The sequence below is a fragment of the Drosophila takahashii genome, chromosome 2L (assembly GCF_030179915.1).
Source record: "Drosophila takahashii strain IR98-3 E-12201 chromosome 2L, DtakHiC1v2, whole genome shotgun sequence".
NCBI lineage: Eukaryota > Metazoa > Arthropoda > Insecta > Diptera > Drosophilidae > Drosophila > Drosophila takahashii.
This window is the reverse complement of record NC_091678.1, coordinates 34,525,513-34,548,020: the sequence shown is the minus strand read 5'-3', so window position 1 is coordinate 34,548,020 and position 22,508 is coordinate 34,525,513. Positions and strand designations below refer to the sequence as shown.

General features: G+C 33.7%; 1 protein-coding gene and 1 long non-coding RNA gene across 4 annotated transcripts; one reads left to right on the top strand and one right to left on the bottom strand.

Moving 5' to 3' along the window:
- The first annotated feature begins 936 nt into the window (after positions 1-936).
- Positions 937-8,646, top strand: LOC138914977 (protein P54-like). 3 transcript variants are annotated; one of them, XM_070219724.1, is made up of 4 exons: positions 937-1,284; positions 1,377-1,451; positions 1,537-1,754; positions 8,626-8,646. In XM_070219724.1, exons 1-4 carry the CDS (start codon positions 1,035-1,037, stop codon positions 8,629-8,631), a joined length of 549 nt encoding a protein of 182 aa, XP_070075825.1. In that variant the 5' UTR covers positions 937-1,034; the 3' UTR covers positions 8,632-8,646. The 3 variants fall into 3 exon arrangements, with proteins under 3 accessions (XP_070075825.1, XP_070075824.1, XP_070075823.1); XM_070219723.1 differs by lacking the exon at positions 8,626-8,646 and adding an exon at positions 2,401-2,919 and having other exon boundaries at positions 1,380-1,451; XM_070219722.1 differs by lacking the exon at positions 8,626-8,646 and adding an exon at positions 2,401-2,869.
- Positions 8,647-17,236: 8,590 nt separating this feature from the next.
- On the bottom strand, positions 17,237-18,320 carry LOC138914970 (uncharacterized). The gene is made up of 3 exons (XR_011420670.1): positions 18,252-18,320; positions 17,958-18,033; positions 17,237-17,516 (listed from the first exon to the last, which is right to left on the bottom strand). It is a non-coding gene; the product is annotated as an uncharacterized lncRNA (long non-coding RNA).
- Between the last annotated feature and the right edge of the window lie 4,188 nt (positions 18,321-22,508).

Sequence of the window (22,508 nt, the reverse complement as noted above, 5' to 3'; positions counted from 1 at the left end):
ATCCATTGTAGCTAAAGAAGTAGAGGTCGCCCAGCTTTGTGATTGGACACTCTTGAAGTTAAAGGTTCAAGGTACCATTTCCGCTAAATTGTGGCTCTGGGCTACAAAAGGTTTTCTTACTATTAAGCCGCAAAAAGTGCCTAAAAATCGAAAATTCGGAACTTTGACCACGGATTTCTCAAAACTTCGACGTGATGGAAAGTTTCCAAGTATGAGGTAGTAATCTGCAGCTAAAATCCTTTCAGGTTTGGTAGCTTTTATTCTTGGACTTTTTTTTTGTCGACCAGTGTATTTAGTGGAAAAAATAATAAAGAGAGACGGGAATAAAGTCTGTGTACTTTGGCTGGGGTTTTCAAAAAAATATGATAGCTGGAAATCTAAAGATAATATTTTATAGAGCAACTCTTATTCGCATTGAAAATAAAAGAATATATTCTCCATATACTAATCAACTTAGCAACAGAAAAATAAATATGTTCAGACCGGCATGCTCATGTAACAGCTTATGTACAAGTTCAAAAATAGTCTCCAGCCAAAATCCCTCACCACCCTACGTATACAAAGTCAAAATAGTTTCCACATACGCACACGCAAAGACTTCGAAGGTCATCCAATCGCCCGCATCGAAAGGCCGCACCCTACGTATACAAAGTCAAAAATAGTTTCCACATACGCACACGCAAAGTCTGATAGAATGTTCTGCTCTCTGTGGAGGGCGATAAGAATGTTATGCTTTCTGTGGAGAGCGTGTGGAGGGCTATAAGAATGTTTACTCGAGGTTTGTATATATTGTTTCTGTTTGTTGGACTGGTTCGCCAGCATATTCATGAATGATTGCCCCATCCCTTTATTCGTTTACATAAGAGTTATATACTGAAAATTCTAAATAAATACCACTGGGGCGCTTATGATTTTTTCAGTAGCGATCGAAAGCAAGACAAGACGGTGAAAATTGGAGCTCAAATTGCTCATATAAAAGTGAAAGTGAAAAACTCAAACTTTATTAATAATTGTGTGTGTGTGTGTGTGTGAAAATGAAAAATAATAAAATAATAAAACTATTTTTGATAATAGTTTCTGTAATAGGAGTAGTGGAAATGGGTGTAATACCCACTTCACATCTAACGACATACAACGAGACAATGGAAACCACAATTATTCAAATTTTACTCCCTAACAATGATGTTTTGAATATTCAGCTGAAATTGTATCTATTTAAGAACAGTTCACTAGCGAATATAAATAACATTGATGAGTTAGAGAGTAAACTAAAAACCTCACAAGGTAAGAACACCAAAACAATAATAACAATAAACAATAAAATTTTTTTTTTTTTTTTTTTGATTTGTTAACTTTGTTATGATATTTAATTTCAGAAGCAACAACAATGGCAAGCTATATTACAAAAGAGAGGAAACTAAAAAAAGATGAAGACGACGAAGCACCACAAGGTAAATACCAATATAAATAACATCACAAATTACTTTTTTTCCTTTTTCGATTTTTGTTAACTTTTGTTATGATATTTAATTTCAGAAACAACAACAACAGAAACAACAACAACAGAAACAACAACAAGAGAAGCATCATCATCAACAGAAGCATCATCATCATCAACAGAAGCAACAGAAGAATCATCATCATCAACACCCCCACCAGCTAATTTCCAAATCTATGATGAGTACGATGATTTGTCGTCACCCTCCAAACAATCATTTACGCCACTAAATGAAGATGATGGTAATAATGATAATGTAAGTGAAGAGTCAAAAATTTTAAATAAAACAGAGAAGCGTAGTGTAGAAAAAAAATATTCTTTTCTTAAAAAGGAATTGTTAGAGAAGTTTAAATCTGACTTGCTTGAAAGGGAAAATAGAGAGGGCGGAACTATTGTAACAGGAAACAGAGGTTTCGATAGATATTATAAACTCGGTTATAAGAACCTTTTCACTTTAAGAATCCAGTGTCATTACGTTTCAAAAAGGTTAAAAAAACATTCTCATCTAGATATGTATAAGATTCAAATAAACTGTGTAGAAATTGATGAAGAATTATTTTACTATCCACTTCTACCAAAAACAATAGATTTACCACCTCCACCCAAGATAAGTAAAAGAGAGGTTATAACAATTGAGGAACTAGACTTGAGTGGTATAGACTCTGATGGGGGAATATTATGTCTATTAGAGTGTAGCGAGTTGTTGAACCGCAACAACTTTTATATGAATTAGGGATAACATATTACTTATTTATTTCAGAAGGATATAAAAATTCCTCAAGGAAATAATAAATTAAACAAAACAAGTTAATTTAAGTTAATAAGTTAATAAGTTAATTTACTTTAGTATATAATATTTCATTTCATTAATTCGTTTTTTTTTTTTGTTTTTCTCATTTCAGTTGAATATGTTCACCTTTTAGGATCTAACGTAGTTTCAGAAAATTCAATTTCTAATAATATTTCTAGTTTTAATTTAACTGATGATGACATCACACAACTTTATCACCAAAATATAAACATTAACTTAAGCAATAGCGATGAGAGTAATGAAAATAGTGATATTACTCCTGAACAAGTAGAGTTGGGTTATTATCTAAAACAGATAGGGAAAAAAACGAGGAAGAAAAATCAGCTGAAGAAGAAGATGAACCTGTTCAAGACAGGGATTCTGAACCTGAAGCTAAAATGAACCCACATGAATTAGAACTGTGGAATTATCTATATAGGCAACGGGTACAAAACCAATCAAATAAAATATACTCACCCAATTTATAAAAAATTTCCAAAAAAAATTTACAAACACACCCAAATATTTTATATTTAATACTCAATTTATTGAAATGTATTTGTTATTCGTTCAACTTAATGTTATACTAACAAAATATAAACATTTATATATATATTGCTTAAGATTTATATATATTTTGTTAATTTTTATTGTTTAACACCTTTTATCAAACTTACTAATTAAATAAATATTTTGCATTGTTAATTCTAAAATTGTTTCTGTTTTTTTGGGATCGGGGGGCATTTCATTATAAAACATTTCAAGTTCAAGCGACTTGTAAAGTAAATCATGTTCAACATTTTCAATTTCTGTTTTTAGGCGCTTGAGTAAAGTTTTTTGTTGCTCAGTCTGGAATTCAAGACTTTCTATTTCATCTACCTGTCTCCCCAAAACAAGTGACTCTCCCTCAAGGATTTGAACATTTGATATGAGTTCCCTTTCTATTAAACCCTTATGATGATTAGGGAGTGTAGACATTTTATCACCCTCAACTTTTCTCTTCGTATCATTACCATCGAGAATTATTTTAGTTATTTTGTAAGTATTTATGGTATGATTTTTAGATCTAAAAACTGACATGCCGCCATACATTCGATTTTCAGTGAAAAGAACCTTTTTATATTTTTCAATATCAAGATACTCTAGTGCTGTTCTCGTTACTCCCTTAGATTTCATAAACGATTTGTCCATAGAATCAATTTTATAACAATAAACCTTAGGACGGAGACCAACAAACTCTGACATTGGTCTACCATGAAGCTCATCTTTAAAAACACCTAAAACCGCTTTATTGCATATTTTAAAATTATATAAGTTGGCTCTTTCTTCGGAATAACCAGATGTATCAAATTTTAATTCTATATCATTCCGAAGAGAGATACTATAAAAATCATCAGTTTTAATTGTATAGATGAAGGAATCTGTATCCATGTAATTTAATCTTATATTATCTTGAAATTTTGGTTTCATATACTGATAATGGAAATTATACATGTTCCACTTTGATAACTCTAATACTGTAAACCCAAGATACATGGGTTTATCGTATACATATGACATTCTTCTCATTTGAATTGTATAGAAATCATTCTCTAGTTTTGTAGCCCTTTGAAAATTAAATTTGGAAATTAATGCTCGGGCACATACTTTTTTACGACCACTTTTATTATTTTTATTCTGTGGATTATTATTTTAATGTCAACGCGATTCTCGATATTTTCTAGGGTTTTACCGTAGACTGCATTATTTAATAATTTAAAAAAATCTTTTTCAAATGAATTTTTAGCTTTTTGACGATATTGGGTGTTAAGGTCTATATACGTTTTGAGCCAAGGTTTTTGCTCAAAACGTATCCCTCTATGAATTTTTATTAGCTGCAACCCATTAAGCAAACATTGCTGTAAATTTTTATAATGAATGATATATTTTTTTTTATTTCCGAGGTCGGCAATTAATTTTTTTACTTTTTCGCTATTAGTGGCTAACTTTGTTGTTGAACAAAACGGTAAATCACTATGTAAATCATGGATACTGTATGGATAGTCCAAATCCACTTCTAAAATATAACCATAATGTCCATCGCTTGGAATATTTTCTACTACCAAATTTTTTATGTCTATGGGAGACAACCACTTAAACCCTTGGTAAGGTAAAGGTTGAGACATTGCCCAACCATACAAATTATTTGCATCTAAATACATTAAAAATGATGACTCTTTACTAGCATCATAATCACTTAAATATTTATTATTTGCTTTACTATATCTGTGACAGCATTGTACCAAACCACCCCGAATTCCACTTTGTATAAATTTATACATATCAATATCAGTTATTAACTGAGTCAAAATCTGCCAAGTGGGCCACCCCTGTTCCGAAGGTCCGATTTTCATCGAACTTTTTTACTTTTCCGGATCACAACGAAAATATAAGAACTACATTTGAACGGTTTTGCGAAATTTTGAGTTTTACCGGAGTTATAGGGGTCAAAACATGGCATTTTTGACACTTTTTCGAAAAAGTTGCACTCAGTCATTAATTCATAACTTCGGAACGGTAAGAGATATCTTTATGATGTTTTCACTAATCGCTCAAGAATTATTATGGCTTTCCATAAAAAAATGTAAAAAAAAATTAAAATTTATTTTTCTTAAAAATAAATCAACATTTTTTTTTAGTTTTTATTTTTTTCAGTGTTCTTCACCAGCTATAGAGTTTAAAACCATTTGAAAATGAAGTTTGATTCATTACGAAAAAGATCCAAAAAAAAAAAAGAGTGGCCCGGCCAAAGGTTTTTCGCAATATCGATTTGAAGAAGGGCGCACAGCGGTTTTCCATACAAAAACGGCTTGCTCATGAAAATTGGCTGGTCAACACATGCCGTTGCGCGCGTAGCGTCAGCCGACTGCAGCTGTCAATGAGGCACTTCTTGTCGTTTTGTATGGGAATCCGCTGTGCGCCCTTCTTCAAATCGATATTGCGAAAAACCTTTGGCCGGGCCACTCTTTTTTTTTTTTGGATCTTTTTCGTAATGAATCAAACTTCATTTTCAAATGGTTTTAAACTCTATAGCTGGTGAAGAACACTGAAAAAAATAAAAACTAAAAAAAAATGTTGATTTATTTTTAAGAAAAATAAATTTTAATTTTTTTTTACATTTTTTTATGGAAAGCCATAATAATTCTTGAGCGATTAGTGAAAACATCATAAAGATATCTCTTACCGTTCCGAAGTTATGAATTAATGACTGAGTGCAACTTTTTCGAAAAAGTGTCAAAAATGCCATGTTTTGACCCCTATAACTCCGGTAAAACTCAAAATTTCGCAAAACCGTTCAAATGTAGTTCTTATATTTTCGTTGTGAACCGGAAAAGTAAAAAAGTTCGATGAAAATCGGACCTTCGGAACAGGGGTGGCCCACTTGGCAGATTTTGACTCAACTGTAACTCAATTTGAGTGGTTTTCAGCATTGCCTGCTAAGATAAACCTGGTGTTGTATAAAAATGAGCTGGGTCAAGAGAATAAATTTTCATGCAAATTAAACGGAAATTTTTAAAAAACGTCAGTTAATAATAATACATCAGTTTTTAAATAAATCTCTAGATAGTCCTTTAGAGATTTACAGGAAAATTGTGTCCAAACTTTAACAGCATGACTATATTCCTCTTGAGAACAATGCTTTTCAGTAAACTGATTATAAAATTGGTCTCTTGATGGTAAACTAGTTTCCATAAGCCTAAATTCATTTTCACAATTAAAATGTGATCTTACTGATTTAAGTTGATCATCTTCTAAATTGGTCGCTAAGGCATCTAGACTAGATGACATAAATCTAAATGTGTCTAGAAACCTTATCTCAAAATTGTTTCCACATTCATTTTCAATTTTTTTCATTACTGAAATGAAGTGCTCCTTGTTTATGGGAATAACTTTAATTTCTCCAGGTATTAATGTTAATTCTTTGATAAACAAGTGACAATCATACTTGGAGAAATTGTGGAAGAAAACTGGGATAAAATTAGACCTTTTCAAATCTAAATTACATTTCGAATGAGCTGCTCCCGTGTATCTACCTGTATAATGACAATGATCTCGAACCCTATCATCCGCTAAAGCCTTCTCACGAATATGACAATTGAGGGTAAACTTAAAATCATATTCATCCTCTGGATTCATTACTATGGGAACAATTTTACTCAAATAATTTGTATGAATAGTTTTTAAGTTATTTACAAGGGAATTGACAAAATTTATGGCTGAATTACCTCCCGTTTCCATTACAAATTTATCTAAGATAGAATCATATGCACACTTTATAAAGTAAGCATATGAAATTGGTACATGTTCATTTACATTAAACAGTTTAGGACTTACATCAATATTTTTACGTCGAAGTATACACTCGAAATCTGTATACACTGCGAACGGAACTTAAAGTTGATGACGATGTGCCGTATACTTCAATGTCGATTTATATGGGTTTGGGAGAGTGACAACCTTTCCACTGCAAAGCTCCTTGTGGCGAAGTGCGTGACTTGCAGTTGATGAAAAATTTAAGCAGGTATTGCAAAACCATGTACGTTCCTTATGTAGACTTTTTTGTGTAGACATTAGTCTGTTAAATAAAAGAAAAATAAAACAAGTAATGTAACATAATAAGTAAAAGTAGGTCTATAACGAGAAAAATTCATACTTTGAAATATTTTTTATCCATGTGTAGTGATCGAATCCGTTTCCTTCCAGGAAAAGTATATTTAAGTGCGTCGGCTTTTCAACTCCAGATTGATAAAGAGGTCCAATTATAGTTTCACTTTCCTCATCATATCCAAAAACGTTAATACTCAATGTAACGTTTTTTTGAATGAAAATGTCTATGTCCTTTATTTTGAGCGGGAATGTTAACCCACTGAAGTCCAAATTTATTCCAGATGTTAAAACAAATCTTTCGGCCCTTATATCAACTTTATATGTGTAGCACATACTAGGGTTACTTGCTACCTTTGTAAGTGCCGAAATCAAAGTCCATTTAAAACAGTATGAATCATTCTTATTTTGGACATTAATTATTGTTTTTTTCGAAAAAAGCTTGGGTGGTGTTGGGATAAATGAGGAACCAGAAATCGGTTTAAATTGATTGAAATTCATTTCCAATCGAATTATGCGGAGTAGGGTCCACCCGCTATCCCTTTCCTGAAACTCTTCCATTTTTATTTTCAGATGGTTTGAGTGACTGGTGAATATGCGGTCTAAATCCGAGTGGCTTGTAACAACTTCCATTTTGCTTTGGAATTGTTTAGTCTCCGTTTTTAAATCGTCATCTTTCACGAGCATATATTCCGCAAAAAGCTCAAAATTAACTTTACCGGACATGTAGCTTTGAAGCACATTAAATAAATGCGATTTTAAAGCCTCTCCTGCTTCGAAGAGGAACTCTTCCGGGTATCTTAATTCCTCTCCTTCATTAACAAACATATAATGAAGGATTCGACCCTTGAATCCATCCGAAATCTTTTTGATTCTTCCATCCAAAGGTACCATAGCGTTCATCTTGTGGTTCGCGGTTCGTGCATGGTGATTCCATTGAACTCCCACCGGGATGAAACGACGGCATGACTCACAATATTTTTGGGTTTGGTTATTCATTTTAATTTTTTATTTTGGAAAGAATTACAATTGTAATTAATTTGTAGATTGTTTTTAATTTTTATTTTCTTTTCACAAAGTCACTTGTAATGTAGTTAATTTGTAGATTGTTTTAAATTTTTATTTTCCTTTCACAAAGTCACTTGTAATGTAGTTAATTTGTAGATTGTTTTAAATTTTTATTTTCTTTTCACAAAGTCACTTGTAATGTAGTTAATTTGTAATTGTAATTTAATTGTTCTCACAAAGACACTTTTCAATTGAGGTACACACGTTAATAAGATCACTTTACTGTTTTTCGAAACTAGTAAAAAGAGTAGGTCACTTCAAGAAATTTGAAAACACTGATCTGAATTTGGTTAAATTCTAGCTTAAATATAACTTTGAGGTTAGATTATTAGTATGAACCTAAACTTTAGTTTGAAAATTAAAAATTCAAAGTTTTGATTGGTTAATGAAAATATTTTCCTTAAATTTAATATAAGAAATTAGAGTTGCAACGAATTGATTGGTTGATGAAAATATTTTCCTTAAATTTAATATAAGAAATTTGACTTGCATTATTTTCATTGGTTGATTCCATCGAATATTTGATGGCGAGGGAGGGGTGAAAGTTAACCGTGTCCTAGCAACCAGGTTGTTGACTACTCGGTTTCTAATCACATTTGCATTTGTCTAACTAATTTTCTCAAAGGGATGATCGCGAGGGAAGGAATGGTGGTGGAAAATTTTTGCTCCCCATATGAAGAGGGGATAAAAGTGAGAAGTTACTGGGAAGAACGTTCAGTTCGAATTGAAAGTCTGGATTAATAATATCAGCAGCAGCAACATAAGTTTGGAATAACAACAAAACGACAACCAAAAATCAACAAACCAAACCAACAAAAACAACTATACAACAACCAAAATCAACTATACAACAAACACCTAAGCAACAACCAAAAATCAACAAACAACAACATCATCAACATCCAAAAACCAACAAACACCTAAGCAACAACCAAAAATCAACAAGCAACAACATCATCAGCAGAATGAATAACAACCACGTGTGTAATGAAATCACCAATTTCCTCGAAGAATTTGGTGACTTCATTTTTGAGGAACATCGGGAGTCCCTGGAGATGGACTTCTCCAATCTTCAACAGATGGATCGAGTCGGTGAGAGAGAAACTAGGTATGGTGTGCATATGCTAACATGTCCCTGGGCCGACGATGACGTAAGAGAGGGCCCGGATACATGTCAATGTCACCAGGCGCCATACATTAGATTTAAAGCTATTGCTTTAATTAACAAATACAAAAATCTTAACCTTAAATTTACAAATAAAAAATAAATAAAACAATAAAAATATATTTGAAATTAAAATTAACATATTCTTTTGTTTGGGGGTTGGGTGATTTTTCAGCTATTTCTTTCAGCTCAAAAAGTTAAAAAATAAAAATATACTTCAATTCAAATTAACATCTTCTTTTGTTTGGGGGATGGGTGATTTTTTTTCAGCTATTTCTTTCAGGTCAAAAAGTTAAAAAAATAAAAAAATATACTTGAATTTAAAATTTACATATTCTTTTGTTTGGGGGATGGGTGATTTTTTTTCAGCTATTTCTTTCAGGTCAAAAAGTTAAAAAAATAAAAAAATATACTTGAAATTAAAATTTACATATTCTTTTTGTTATTGGGGTGGGAGTTTGTTTCTCAGTGGCAAGCATAGGGATCCCTTTTCAAGGGTGCTTGCTTTCAGCTGTTTCTTTGGGAGTTTGTTTCTCAGTGGCAAGCAAAGGGATCCCTTTTCAAGGGTGCTTGTTTTCAGCTGTTTCTTTTGGACGTGACAACAGCCCGTGACATTCTAACACGTACCCGTGTGAGCACCACACTTTCTTAATCTAAGCAAAGGACACCCGGCACACCCCAGTAATTTCTCCCCCATTAACTAGGATAACCCAAATATATCGCTATGATCACCTGCCACACCCCAGTAACTTCTCACCCGCTTAACTAGATTCCCTCCCCTCGTTTCACCCTATTTTTCTAACTTCTCCCACGTTCGATCCCGTCAACCTACTCGTCAACCACTTAAGCAGAATGCCTCCCCTCTTTCACCCCATTTCCTAGATACAAAAGCTGGATATAACTATTGTGGACCCTAATTTACGATCACCCGTCACACCCCAGTAACTTCTTCCCGCTTAATAAGAGTCCCGATTTCTTAAACGCAATTCGGGGGGAGCGAATTCCTGAATACAATTCCTAGATATAAGCAACTTATCACCCTAATTTACGATCACCCGTCACACCTCAGTAACTTCTCACCCGCTTAATTAGGGTCCCGATTTCTTAAACGAAATTCGGGGGAGCGAATTCCTGAATACAATTCCTAGATATAAGCAACTTATCACCCTAATTTACGATCACCCGTCACACCCCAGTAATATCTCCCCCGATTTCTGGACCGAATTTCGGGATTCCTGATTCCTGAATACAAACCCTACATACAAAAGCTGGATATAACTATTGTGGACCCTAATTAACGATCACTCGTCACGCACCCATTAACTTTAATTACCCCCACACCTGTCACATTGTCCTGATTTATTACCCTAATTAGCATAATTAATTACCTCTCCCTCCACTTTAGATCCAGAACCCGCATTAAATACTATTCAGAATCCCCATTTATATACTACTTAAAAACGCCCCCGCAACTTTCCAAAGATGTATGAACAATTTATTAGAAGATTTAATCTGTACAGATTGTTTGGTATATCTAGATGATATTATAATATTTAACACTTCATTGGAAGAACACATTTTATCATTGAAAAAGGTATTTCAAAAATTACGTGATGCAAATTTAAAATTACAACTAGACAAATGTGAATTCATGAAAAAGGAAACAGAGTTTTTAGGTCACGTAGTAACTACTACAGGTATTAAACCAAATCCACAAAAGATAAGTGCCATTATAAATTTTCCAATACCAAAATCTCCAAAAGAAATTAAATCATTTCTAGGATTCTGTGGATTTTATCGAAAATTCATACCAGACTTTACACATATCGTAAAGCCAATGACAGTGAAATTAAAGAAAGGCGCCACAATCAATACTAAAGACAAACCTTACATAGAAGCATTTGAAAAAATGAAAATTTTAATAACCTCAGACCCAATTTTAATTTATCCTGATTTTATTTTTTTATTAATGGACGTTGATGCACTACAAGCAGTACAAACAAGTGACCCAACGACACCAAGCACGTGCTTGTTACGCGCGGGACCCTTTTATCAATTTGGGCAAGAATGCGAGTTCGCGAGGAAAAATACATAAAACAAATAAAGACGGGACACATAATAATGCGGTTATTCCACTACATTGTTCGGGTCATTCATTAGTGCAATTTTTTCTCAGCATATACAATTTTACGTAGGTGCGAGCAAGACAGATATATGTCGGCTGCAATAAGCAATCAATGAGCAAATTGTAAAAACCGATGGGCACTTTTGGTATTTTTTTTTAGTATTGTAAAATGCCTCAATACGGTACTACCTGAACCGATGAGCAATGAGCAAAATTGAATCTAAAAAGTACAATTTTGCTCATTTATTAGAGCTACTGTGAAATGAGATCAATAATAAAAATTGATTTGATTTTTTTTGGTTGAATTGCCAAACCTTTTGCGTCTAATAAGGTGCTATAAACAAATATGAACAATACAAAAATTATTTTAGTGGCCTAATTACTCCGTTGCCAACTAAAAATAACTCGCATATTTCTATATAAAGACATAACTGCGTCTATAAATTTATATAAAATTGTCTTCCTAAAAATTAATGCCGGGTATGATAAAATTAAAAACAATTACAGATGTACTTTAAACAGCCCAAAACAATTTAAAAACTTGGTAAAAGTGTCTGATTTTTTGGCAACACACACTATTAATTTTACAGCCTTCAACCTTAATGATTTAACCAGTCGAAGTTATTTGAATTATAAAGTTTAAATTTAACGTCTAAATTTTAAGTGACCATGCCATCTTATCCAAACAAATCCCAAAAATAGCATATATATTTGTCCCTTTCTAAGCCTCCAATGAATGCTCTAATGAATGAGCCATACAATGTAGTGGAATAACCGCATAAGCGTAACGAAGCAATTAGGAGTGAAGCAGATGAGCTAAAATATTAGTTTTTAATACCGGGATAGAATGCAAATTAAATGATAGAGGATGTTATAATTATTACAAAGAACGCGAAAGGGCTCATGCAGACTAAAATATGATGTACAACGTGGTAAATTAAAAGGATGATAATTTCGTGTTCGTCTAAAGGGAACATTAAAAGTTAGGCGGCTTACAAGTTCTATAGAATCAATATCACCTCTTATAAGGTTATGCATAAAAATAGTACCAAGCATTATTCTACGATTTGCAAGTGTTGGTAAATTAAGCAATAATAATCTACTCTGGTAGGAGGGTAGCCTTACGTTTTGATCCCAGTTCAAATTACGAAGAGCAAAAAGAAGAAATTTTTTTTGAACCGACTCTATACGGTCAATGTGCACTTGGTATTGTGGGCTCCAAACCGAAGAACAATATTCCAATATAGGACGAACAAGGGAGGTAAATAGTAGAGGCCTGCATGAATGTATTTATTTCAAAACTTACAGTACTGTACAGCTGTACACGGTACTCACATTTAGTGTACTCATACAATATTGTAGAGAGTACCCACTCTACCGATAGTAACTGAGTACACTATTTTAGAGTAAACACTTTTTTAATACTATGTGTTATGCTTCTCAATCTGAACAATACTATGAGTGTCGTCTCAATTACTATTGTACAGTACTGTACTCTGAGTAAAAAAAAAAGTGCAATTTTGTATTGCAATAGCCCATTAGAAGACGAAGACTCCATAACTCAATCTAATCCACAAATCGATCCTGTTTTTAAAGACTACACTCAACCAATCCTTAGCAATAGCCTTCATAATACAATTAATGATGAAATCGAAACATATAAACACGTTAAAATCTCGTACAGTGACGACTTTAATGTCCTGCCATGGTGATTTATCATTAAGAAAACATTTCCATTATTATACAAACTAGGCCTACAAATCTTAGCGGTCCCAGCAAGTAGCGCTCCGTCGGAGAGGGCGTTTTCAATTGCAAAAAATCAGATTTCCGCAAAGCGTTCCAAAATTGCTTCGACTGGTCAACAAAATAATGTATTTAAACTCCAACATAGACAGCATTAATGAAAATGTCTTAAATAGCGATTAATGTATTAATAAATCCGTCAATATTTTATGACTAACGACACTTTGTCTCTTTCATTAGGTTTTAAGTGATTCTGCTAGTGGATAGATTACAATATTACAAAGAAATAAGCAAGCTTTAACATTTTATAAATTCAGTAGGCCTTGTAATTTTGGGGAAACTTCATTCACTGTACAATGAGTTATTGTACACCAAAAACACTGTATTCACAATATACTGTACTGTGTCTGGAAAAGTGAGTACAGTATTTGGCAATACAGTCACAAGTACTGCATTCACTCATATTTAAAGTAATGAATACAGAAAAACTTATACAAGTTTTAAGAATGAGTGATTCATTTGTCAGTTTGAATGCATTCATGCAGACCTCTAGTAAATAGTAATTTGGTTATATAAGGGTCGTCAAATTCTTTTGACCAACGCTTTATAAACCCAAAAACACTCATGGCTTTGTTGACAGTCAGCATTATGTGGCAGTCAAATTTAAGCTTCGGGTCCAGAAGAACGCCTAAATCATTTACTGAATATATACGGTCAAGTGGCAGGTTCTGAAGCAAATAACTTATAAACGTTGGAGTAACCCTCTGAAAGGTCATTACGTTACATTTCAGGCAGTTCAAATTTAAGAGGTTATACTCACACCATACTTGAAAATTATCAATGTCTGATTGTAAGCCGAAACCAGACTCTATATTATTGTATGTCAAACAAAGCTTAACATCATCAGCATACATTAGTACTCGAGAATTTGTTATGATAGAGGGAAGATCGTTTATAAACAGAGTAAACAGCAAAGGACCCAGATGACTACCCTGGGGCACTCCAGATGTCACGTGGATCATTTTAGAAACAGCGTTCTTAAATATAACCCTCTGAGTCCTCCAATTCAAATAACTTGAAATCCAAGTTAAAAGATTACATGGAAACCCAAGCAAGTCTAGTTTGAATAAAAGAAGAGAGTGGTTAACGGAATCAAAGGCTTTACTGAAATCTGTATATATAACGTCGGTTTGCATTTTATTGTTAAATCCATTTATTACAATAGATGACAATTCAAGTAGGTTGGTGGTAATCGATCTTCGCTTAACGAAACCATGCTGACACGGTGATATTAGCGAGGAACATAAATGTTGCATGTGAGATGTGATAATTCGTTCAAAGGCTTTTGGAATTGCCGACAATTTAGAAATACCTCTAAAATTCTGGGCATCCTCCTTCGCACCCTTTTTGTGAAGTGGAATAATAAAAGAGTCCTTCCAGATAGTTGGAAAAACTGATGATGAAATAGACAAATGAAAGAGCTTAAGAATAGGTTTGCAAATGGTTGCTGCACAAAACTTAAGCACACACCCAGGAAGTCCATCAGGACCGGGAGAATAGGTTGGCGTTGTTGTTGTTAAATCTCTTAAGAGAGAACTTTCGGTAATTATAGGGGAAAAAATAAAATTTGCCCTATTTAAGGAATTTGGGTAGTTTGAATTTGACCATGACGAGGAGCTATAAGTAGTTTGGAAAAAGTCGGCAAATAAATCAGCAATTTCAGAATCTGTCGATGCCTCCATTGAGTTAAAACGAACCGATGAAGGCAAAGCTGATGACTTACGCTTGGCGTTAACAAAGTTATAAAACTGCTTCCGATCATTTGTAAATTCAAATTTACAACGATTTAAATACATAGAATAGCTATGACTGTTAAGGACATTAAAATCAGATCGAGCCACCACATATTTCGAAAAATCGGATGGCTTACCCGATTTTTTAAACTTTTTATAAGTGTTTGTTTTAAAGATTTTAAAGTCTTTGAAGGGCATTTGTAAACCAGGAACGCATTCATTAAAAAAAGTGTTTAGAACGCTATAGAAAAGTTCAGTTGCACTTTCGATGTCCACACAGTTATAAAGATCTGTCCAATTATATTGCAAAATCATAAGGTTAAGTTTATTATAGTCACATTTCCGAAAGCATCTCATTTAAGTTGGAGAAACTAAAGGAGAGGTGGTATCAAGGTAGGGGAGGCAAAGTGTCAATTCCATAGTAGGGTGGTATCGGTCTTCTGGTACCATAAGAGCGGCAATTCTAGGTACTGTGACTTCAAACGGATCTGAAACAAACCCAAGATCTAATTGTCTATTTAAAGAATTTCATATAAAGCTAACTTGCTGTAACGATAATTCTAAAAGGCCATCCACAAAGTCATGGGCGGATAAAGGTAGAGCGACAAGTGAGTCAGTAGGAGGGGACCAAGAAATATCCGGGCGTATGAAAATCTAAATTGTTCAAGCAATATCCTCGGATGGGAATTTTTCACGAATGAATTCCAAAACATCCTCAGATGTGGTATCAGGCCTAAATCTTAAAACAAATAGTTGCTTCCTATGAGGAGCAACTGAGAGTTTTTTACGCCCCCCAGCAGCAGTCTGAACCTCACTCAGCTGAGAGCCAGAAGCGGCACCTACTGTACCTCTGGATACAACTGAGAGATTTTTGCGCCCCCCAGCAGCAGCCTGAACCTCATTCGGCTGAGAGACAGAAACGGCGCCTACTTTACCTATGGGTATGGTCGGCACCGAACTGGTTGACTCCGCCGGCTCTGGAGATCTTATTAGAGCCTGACTTTCAAATACCGGGACTACACCGGAACTAGCAGTACCCATTGGCACAGGATGTTCAGTTACCCCTGCGTCACCCGAAACTGCAGCAGCTACCAAGTTTGGATTTAAGGCGGATTATTCACTCGCATTTATCGTTGAGCTAGCTTTTTTACGTTTGGGCGAATCTGTTAATAATTTTTTGTTGTTAAATTGCTCACAAACGGAATTTAATCCATCATTGAGCTGTTTAAAAACTCGTGAAAGATTACATAGGCCGTCTCGAGTCTGCCTCATAAAGCTGCTCATCTCAATTGCCAATTCCCTGCAGAACTCACATACCCACATGAGACCAACCCGCAGTTCAATGAAGTCTTTAACTCTGCCAGTGAATCCTGAACATTTAGAATGCATCATCGCTTCGCAGAGCCAACAGTAAATAAATTTTTCTTAATACAGGCAAAAGACATTATAGGAAAAATATGTTAATTCAAGAGAAATAAAATATAATAAGAATAAAAATATGAAAATAATGAAAAATACCTCAAGTAAATTTGACACTGGGATCGAATTCGCAAAATCGCAAAGACACAAAACAACAAAAAGTATAAGAGCGCGAGATCGCGAGTTTAATTAGAAACAAGAGAGCGCGAGAGAAAAAAAGTCTATCGACTGGGCGTGGCTTGTGGTACACTAACAACTATACACACAAACAGTTACAAGTGTAAAGCAAGCAAGAGAGAGAGAAATCAGAAATACAGCAAGTTCAGAGGGAGTGAGAGTGGGAGAGTGGAAGAGAGATTACAAGAGTTTTAGCAGGTTTAGAGCGTGTAACTACACTAACAAAGACAAGCGATTTAAAAAAATCCAAATAGAAATGTTAAAATAACTAAAACAATGCACCCGTTAATTGGGAGTTTTAGTTTAAAACACTAACAAAATTGTTAGGCTACGCTGTCTTTGTAAGCAATCACAAAACACTCGTAAAAATTACTGAAAACACAAAATAACGCAGAGCACAAAAGTAAACACAACCGTTCACAAGCGACGCTAAATATGTTTTTTGTTTTAATAAACCACTTTCTCTAACAACGGACGCAAGTAACATGGCTATACACTCTTAAAAAAAAATCGAAGAATTTCTAGAAAATTCTTTCTTGAATTTTTGCCAAAGGCGACCTCACCTTTGTTTCAAGAAATGGTTTTTTTGAAAGGCACCATTAAAACAAGAAAAAATATTTCTTGTTTTAAGAAATTAAATTTCTTAAACAAGAAAGGGTTTTTTAGAAAGCCACCATAAAAACAAGAAAAAGTATTTCTTAAAACAAGAAAGTCGATTCTTGTTTCAAAGGTGGTTTGTTTCTTGTTTCAAGAAATTAAATTTCTGAAAACAAGAAAGGGTTTTTTAGAAAGGCTTCTTTTAAACAAGAAAAATTCTTTCTTGTTTAAATTTCCTTTCAAGAAATTTTATTTCTTGATTTAAGAAATAATATTTCTTGAAAGGAAGTTTTATATTAACACTGAAACCCTAAAAATAAAATGTAACTTGGTTTTTTCTTTTGCATATTATATTTATTTACATTTAAAACATTTAACACTTAACATTTAAACATTTTTAAATAACACATTTTTGACTCAAGAAAACATTATTATTACCCAAGGTCTGTTGAACTTCATATGACCTAAGGTGATCCATTTTCTTCGCCTTTCCTCATCTATAAAAAAAGAGTTATTGGGATATCAATGATTTGTTTTTAGATAAACAACTTTTTTGAAATAATGTAATGTTAATAATAGCCAAAATACAAACACGTTGGACAGACGACCGAGAGAGAGGAGCAAGACGGGTAGAAAATGAAGGGTTGAAAATCGAATTTCAGAGAGAGAGAGGCACGGGAGACACACGTACATACATACATATATATTTACATACAGTCCTTTGCGCGAAGGGAGACCGAATGTAAGCAGGGCAGATCGTGTCAGTTTTAAGAAGGTGAAGAGAGAAACGTCGCGACGCGTAGGTCAAGCGAGCGAGAGAGAGGAGCAGAATATGAAAGGGTTGAAAATCGGGTTTCAGATCGGGTGAGCCGCGTACATGCATAGATATTTACATGCATACATAAGTATGTCAAACAAATACAACATATTTTTCTTACCTTAGAAGGTTTTAAAACAAAATTACAGCTTCGACAAACAAATTATTTGGCTGTTGCAACTGCAGGTATTTTCACTCTGAAAAATAAATAAAATGCGAGTAATAAGATAAAGTTATTATAGAACTGTACACCCACAAATTTATGTACAAATGTATGTATGTACGTAGCTCTTAGCTAAAAAACAATTCACCTAAATTGGTATACGCTTGGTAAAGAGATTTGAAATGTATCCTTTAATTACATACACACAATTGTACGCCCGCTATACAAAAAATTATATACATATTTACATACCTTTGAATATTCGGAAAAAGGCTTCACCTCTTATCCGCTTGAAAATCACGTCCATCACTCACGAATTTTCTTCACAACTGACGCTCGGGGGATCAGAGAAGTCGGTAGCCGGGTAGTAGTCGGGCCGAGTAGGCCCTTCGTCCCACTTCGTTTTTCTTGTCGTTAACATTCGGCAGCCGAAGGAAGTCAATGGCTACTTTCCTATATTCTAGGGTCATTTCATTCATATATTCAAAGGTGATTTTGTCCTTAAATACGTACAAAAATGTTTTGGCTGCGACGGCAAAACAAACATATGAGATTTTCATTTTTCTATTTTTAAGAAAAATTCTTTCTTGAATTTTTTCCATCAAGAAAGGTTTTCTGTATTCAAAGGACAATTTTCTAATAACAAGAAATTTTTTTTCTATTTTCAAAGGTAGGCCGATTCAATGGCGAGATTTCCAAAATTTAGAAATTAATTTTTATGAGTGTAGGAGCAGTACTGTCACAAAATCATAAACCAATCTGTTATGCTAGCAGAACTCTTAACAAGCACGAAATAAATTACGCGACTATTGAAAAAGAACTTTTAGCAATCGTATGGGCTTCCAAATATTTTAGATCATATTTATTCGGTAGGTCATTTGAAATTTTAAGCGACCATAAACCTTTAGTCTGGCTGAATAATATAAAAGAACCAAATATGAAACTACAACGGTGGAAAATAAAAGTAAACGAATTTGATTATCAGATTAAATATTTGCCAGGTAAAGAAAATTATGTTGCTGACGCTTTATCCAGGACCAAAATAGGAGAAAATATGTTTACAGATGATATTGAGGAAAATGTAATAGAAGAGACAGCCAGTAGTGGAAACGCAACAGCACACAGTGCGAAAGAAGATAACCAAAACTATATTTCTATAACCGAGAGACCATTTAATTGTTTTTCCCGACAAATTGAAGTAATTGAAGGAGATGAAGATAAAACAGAAGTAACGCATTATTTCCACAAATTAAAAATTCAAATTATTTATAAAGAAATGACGGAAATTTTAGCAAAAGAGATAATTAAGGACTACCTATGTACCAAGAAGAGCGCAATATATTTCCATAACGATTCAGATTTCCTTAAATTCCAAAAAGCCTATGTGGAAATTATAAATGCAAGTCATTTGACGAAATTAGTAAAATGTACGGCAAGACTTGAAGACATACTGACATACGCAGACTTTAAAGAAAAAATATTGAAACGATACCTCTTACATCTAGGAATCGAAACCTCTTACATCCAGGAATCGAAAAAACTACTAAATGGTTTAGAGAAAAATATTACTTCCCTGATTATCAAAAATTAATTCAGAATATAATAAATGAATGTGAAATTTGCAAATATTTGCAATATTTGAAATACCAAATTGACATTCGAACTTACACCAGAAATTCAAAATATAAGAGAGAAATTTGTCTTGAATTTTTATATGGTGGGTAACCAACAATTTTTATCATGTATCGACGTTTACTCAAAATTTGCTACTATAGTAGAAGTCACAAGTAGGGATTGGTTAGAAGCTAAAAGAGCTATCATGAAAGTATTTAACGAAATGGGAAAACCACAAGAAATCAAAGCAGATAAGGATTCAGCATTTATGTGTGTAGCTTTACACAATTGGTTAAACTCAGAAGGAGTACAAATTCAAGTAACAACAAGTAAAAACGGTATATCGGACGTAGAAATATTTCATAAAATGGTAAATGAAAAGCTGAGAATCATAGGAAGTTAACCGGACATTGAAAACAGGTATACCAAATTTGAATTAATTCTGTATATTTATATTCATAAAACAAAACATAATGCTACAAATCAAGTACCAGCCAACATATTTATGTATGCAGGAACCCCTAATTACGACACACAAGAAAAGAAAATAAATAGAATTGAAAAGCTTAATGAAAAACGTCATGATTACGAAATAGACACAAAATATAGACAAGCACCTTTAGTAAAGTCCAAAACTACAAATCCATTCAAGAAGACAGGAACCTTGAGAAAAATTGACGAAAAACACTTTGAGGAAACAAACAGGGGAAGAAAGATTATTCATTATAAATCGAAATTCAAAAAGAAGAAGAAAATTAATAAAAGTAAATACGATGATAATTCCAGGCAAGCAGAAGAAAATGAACGGACCCAACAACAACAACTTAATGAAAACAATGACCTTCTCCATAATACTAACAACCATAATTCAACTAACAATCGGACAGAGCATTGAAATAAATCCCATTAAGGCCCAAAATGGATATCTTGTATTTAGAACATTGTGTCTATTTCGTAATCATGACGTTTTTCATTAAGCTTTTCAATTCTATTGCCTGGTACTTGATTTGTAGCATTATGTTTTGTTTTATGATTATAAATATACAGAATTAATTCAAATTTGGTATACCTTTTTTCAATGTCCGGTTCACTTCCTATGATTCTCAGCTTCTCATTTACCATTTTATGACATCTTTCTACGTCCGATATACCGTTTTTACTTGTTGTTACTTGAATTTGTACTCATTCTGAATTTAACCAATAGTATAAATGCTGAATCCTTATCTGCTTTGATTTCTTGTGGTTTTCCCATTTCGTTAAATACTTTCATGATAGCTCTTTTAGCTTCTAACCAATCCCTACTTGTGACTTCTACTAAAGTAGCAAATTTTAAGTAGGGGAGAGTGGGGGAATTTCGTCAGCATTTTTTAAAAGCTATTTTTTGTCCATCTTGAGACACGTTATCATATTTCTATTTTTATTGTTGAATGCGGTTAGCACCAAGCTTTAAAATGTGACATTCCCCTATTTTTTAATTACCTTGGTGATTTATAAAAAAATAAAATGTAAAACCAATATACTGGGGCAATCTCGCCACACAGGGGGGTAAAATCACCACACCACCGGGGCAATTTCGTCACCTGAAAAATGTAGGGAGTTTAACGCCTGTAAATATGCTACACTGATCAAGCGTACCATTTTTGTTGACGTCCTATATTTGTTGCTGCTGCTGGTAGTCTGTTCGTTAGCCAGCTCGTCAAATATAAAAATATGTATTTAAAATAGGTGCGAATTTACCCTTAGCGTAGGGTGGCGAAATTTCCCCAGACAGTACTTTTTTTAGAAATAATTATTTTTCTTCCGAAATTAGGCGCGAAGTTAAAAATCACTGACGCAGAAATGCACATTATAGCACTGTGTATTATATAAAAAATCGTGTATCTTATTCCTTTTGAATTGTGGCATACAGAAAAAATTTCGTCGAGAACTAAATGTAGCTTTTGAACTGTTAAAACACATTTAATATTATAGCTTAATTATCATGTGCAAAAAAAAATGCATTGGTTGTGTCATGCCGTCTTGAGGGACTAAAACAAAAAAAATTATATATTTTTAAAACTTATGGACTCCGAGATATTGCATGTGACGAAATTGCCCCTGTGACGAAATTACCCCACTCTCCCCTACATATACAACGTAAGCCCTCAGGCGTAGCTTTTGAACTGTTAAAACACATTTAATATTATAGCTTAATTATCTTGGCCTTCTGTGCAAAACAAATGCATTTGTTGTGTCTGGCCGTCTTGAAGGACTAAAAGAAAAAAATTATATATTTTTAGGACTTATGGATTGATGAGATATTGCAGGTGACGAAATTGCCCCTGTGACGAAATTCCCCCACTCTCCCCTAAACGTCGATACATGATAAAAATTGTTGGTTACCCATTATATAAAAATCCATGACAAATTTCTCTCTTATATTTTGAATTTCTGGTGTAAGTTCGAATGTCAATTTGGTATTTCTAAGTTCCGTTTTAGCAATGTTGCAAATTTCACATTCATTTATTATATTCTGAATTAATTTTTGATAATCAGGGAAGTAATATTTATACCCGTTACTCGTAGAGTAAAAGGGTATACTAGATTCGTGCAAAAGTATGTAACAGCTAGAAGGAAGCGTTTCCGACCCCATAAAGTATATATATTCTTGATCAGGGTCACTAGCCGAGTCGATCTAGCCATGTCCGTCTGTCCGTCTGTCCGTCTGTATGAACGCTGAGATCTCAGAAACTACAAAAGCTAGAAGGTTGAGATTTCCCACACATATTCTTTGGCTTCCTACGCAGCGCAAGTTTATTTTAGCCGAGCGCCACGCCCCCTCTAACGCCCACAATCGCCCACTAACGATTTTAAAATGGGTCCTGCGCCCACATCTTTAAAGATTTCTGAGAAGTG

Bases quoted from the DNA above. Each gene is read 5' to 3' on its own strand.
- LOC138914977 (XM_070219722.1), top strand. From the start codon at position 1,035: ATGAAAAATAATAAAATAATAAAACTATTTTTGATAATAGTTTCTGTA. The intron at 1,285-1,376 runs GTAAGAACACCA...ATTTAATTTCAG, and splicing joins TAAACTAAAAACCTCACAAG to AAGCAACAACAATGGCAAGC. The intron at 1,452-1,536 runs GTAAATACCAAT...ATTTAATTTCAG, and splicing joins AGACGACGAAGCACCACAAG to AAACAACAACAACAGAAACA.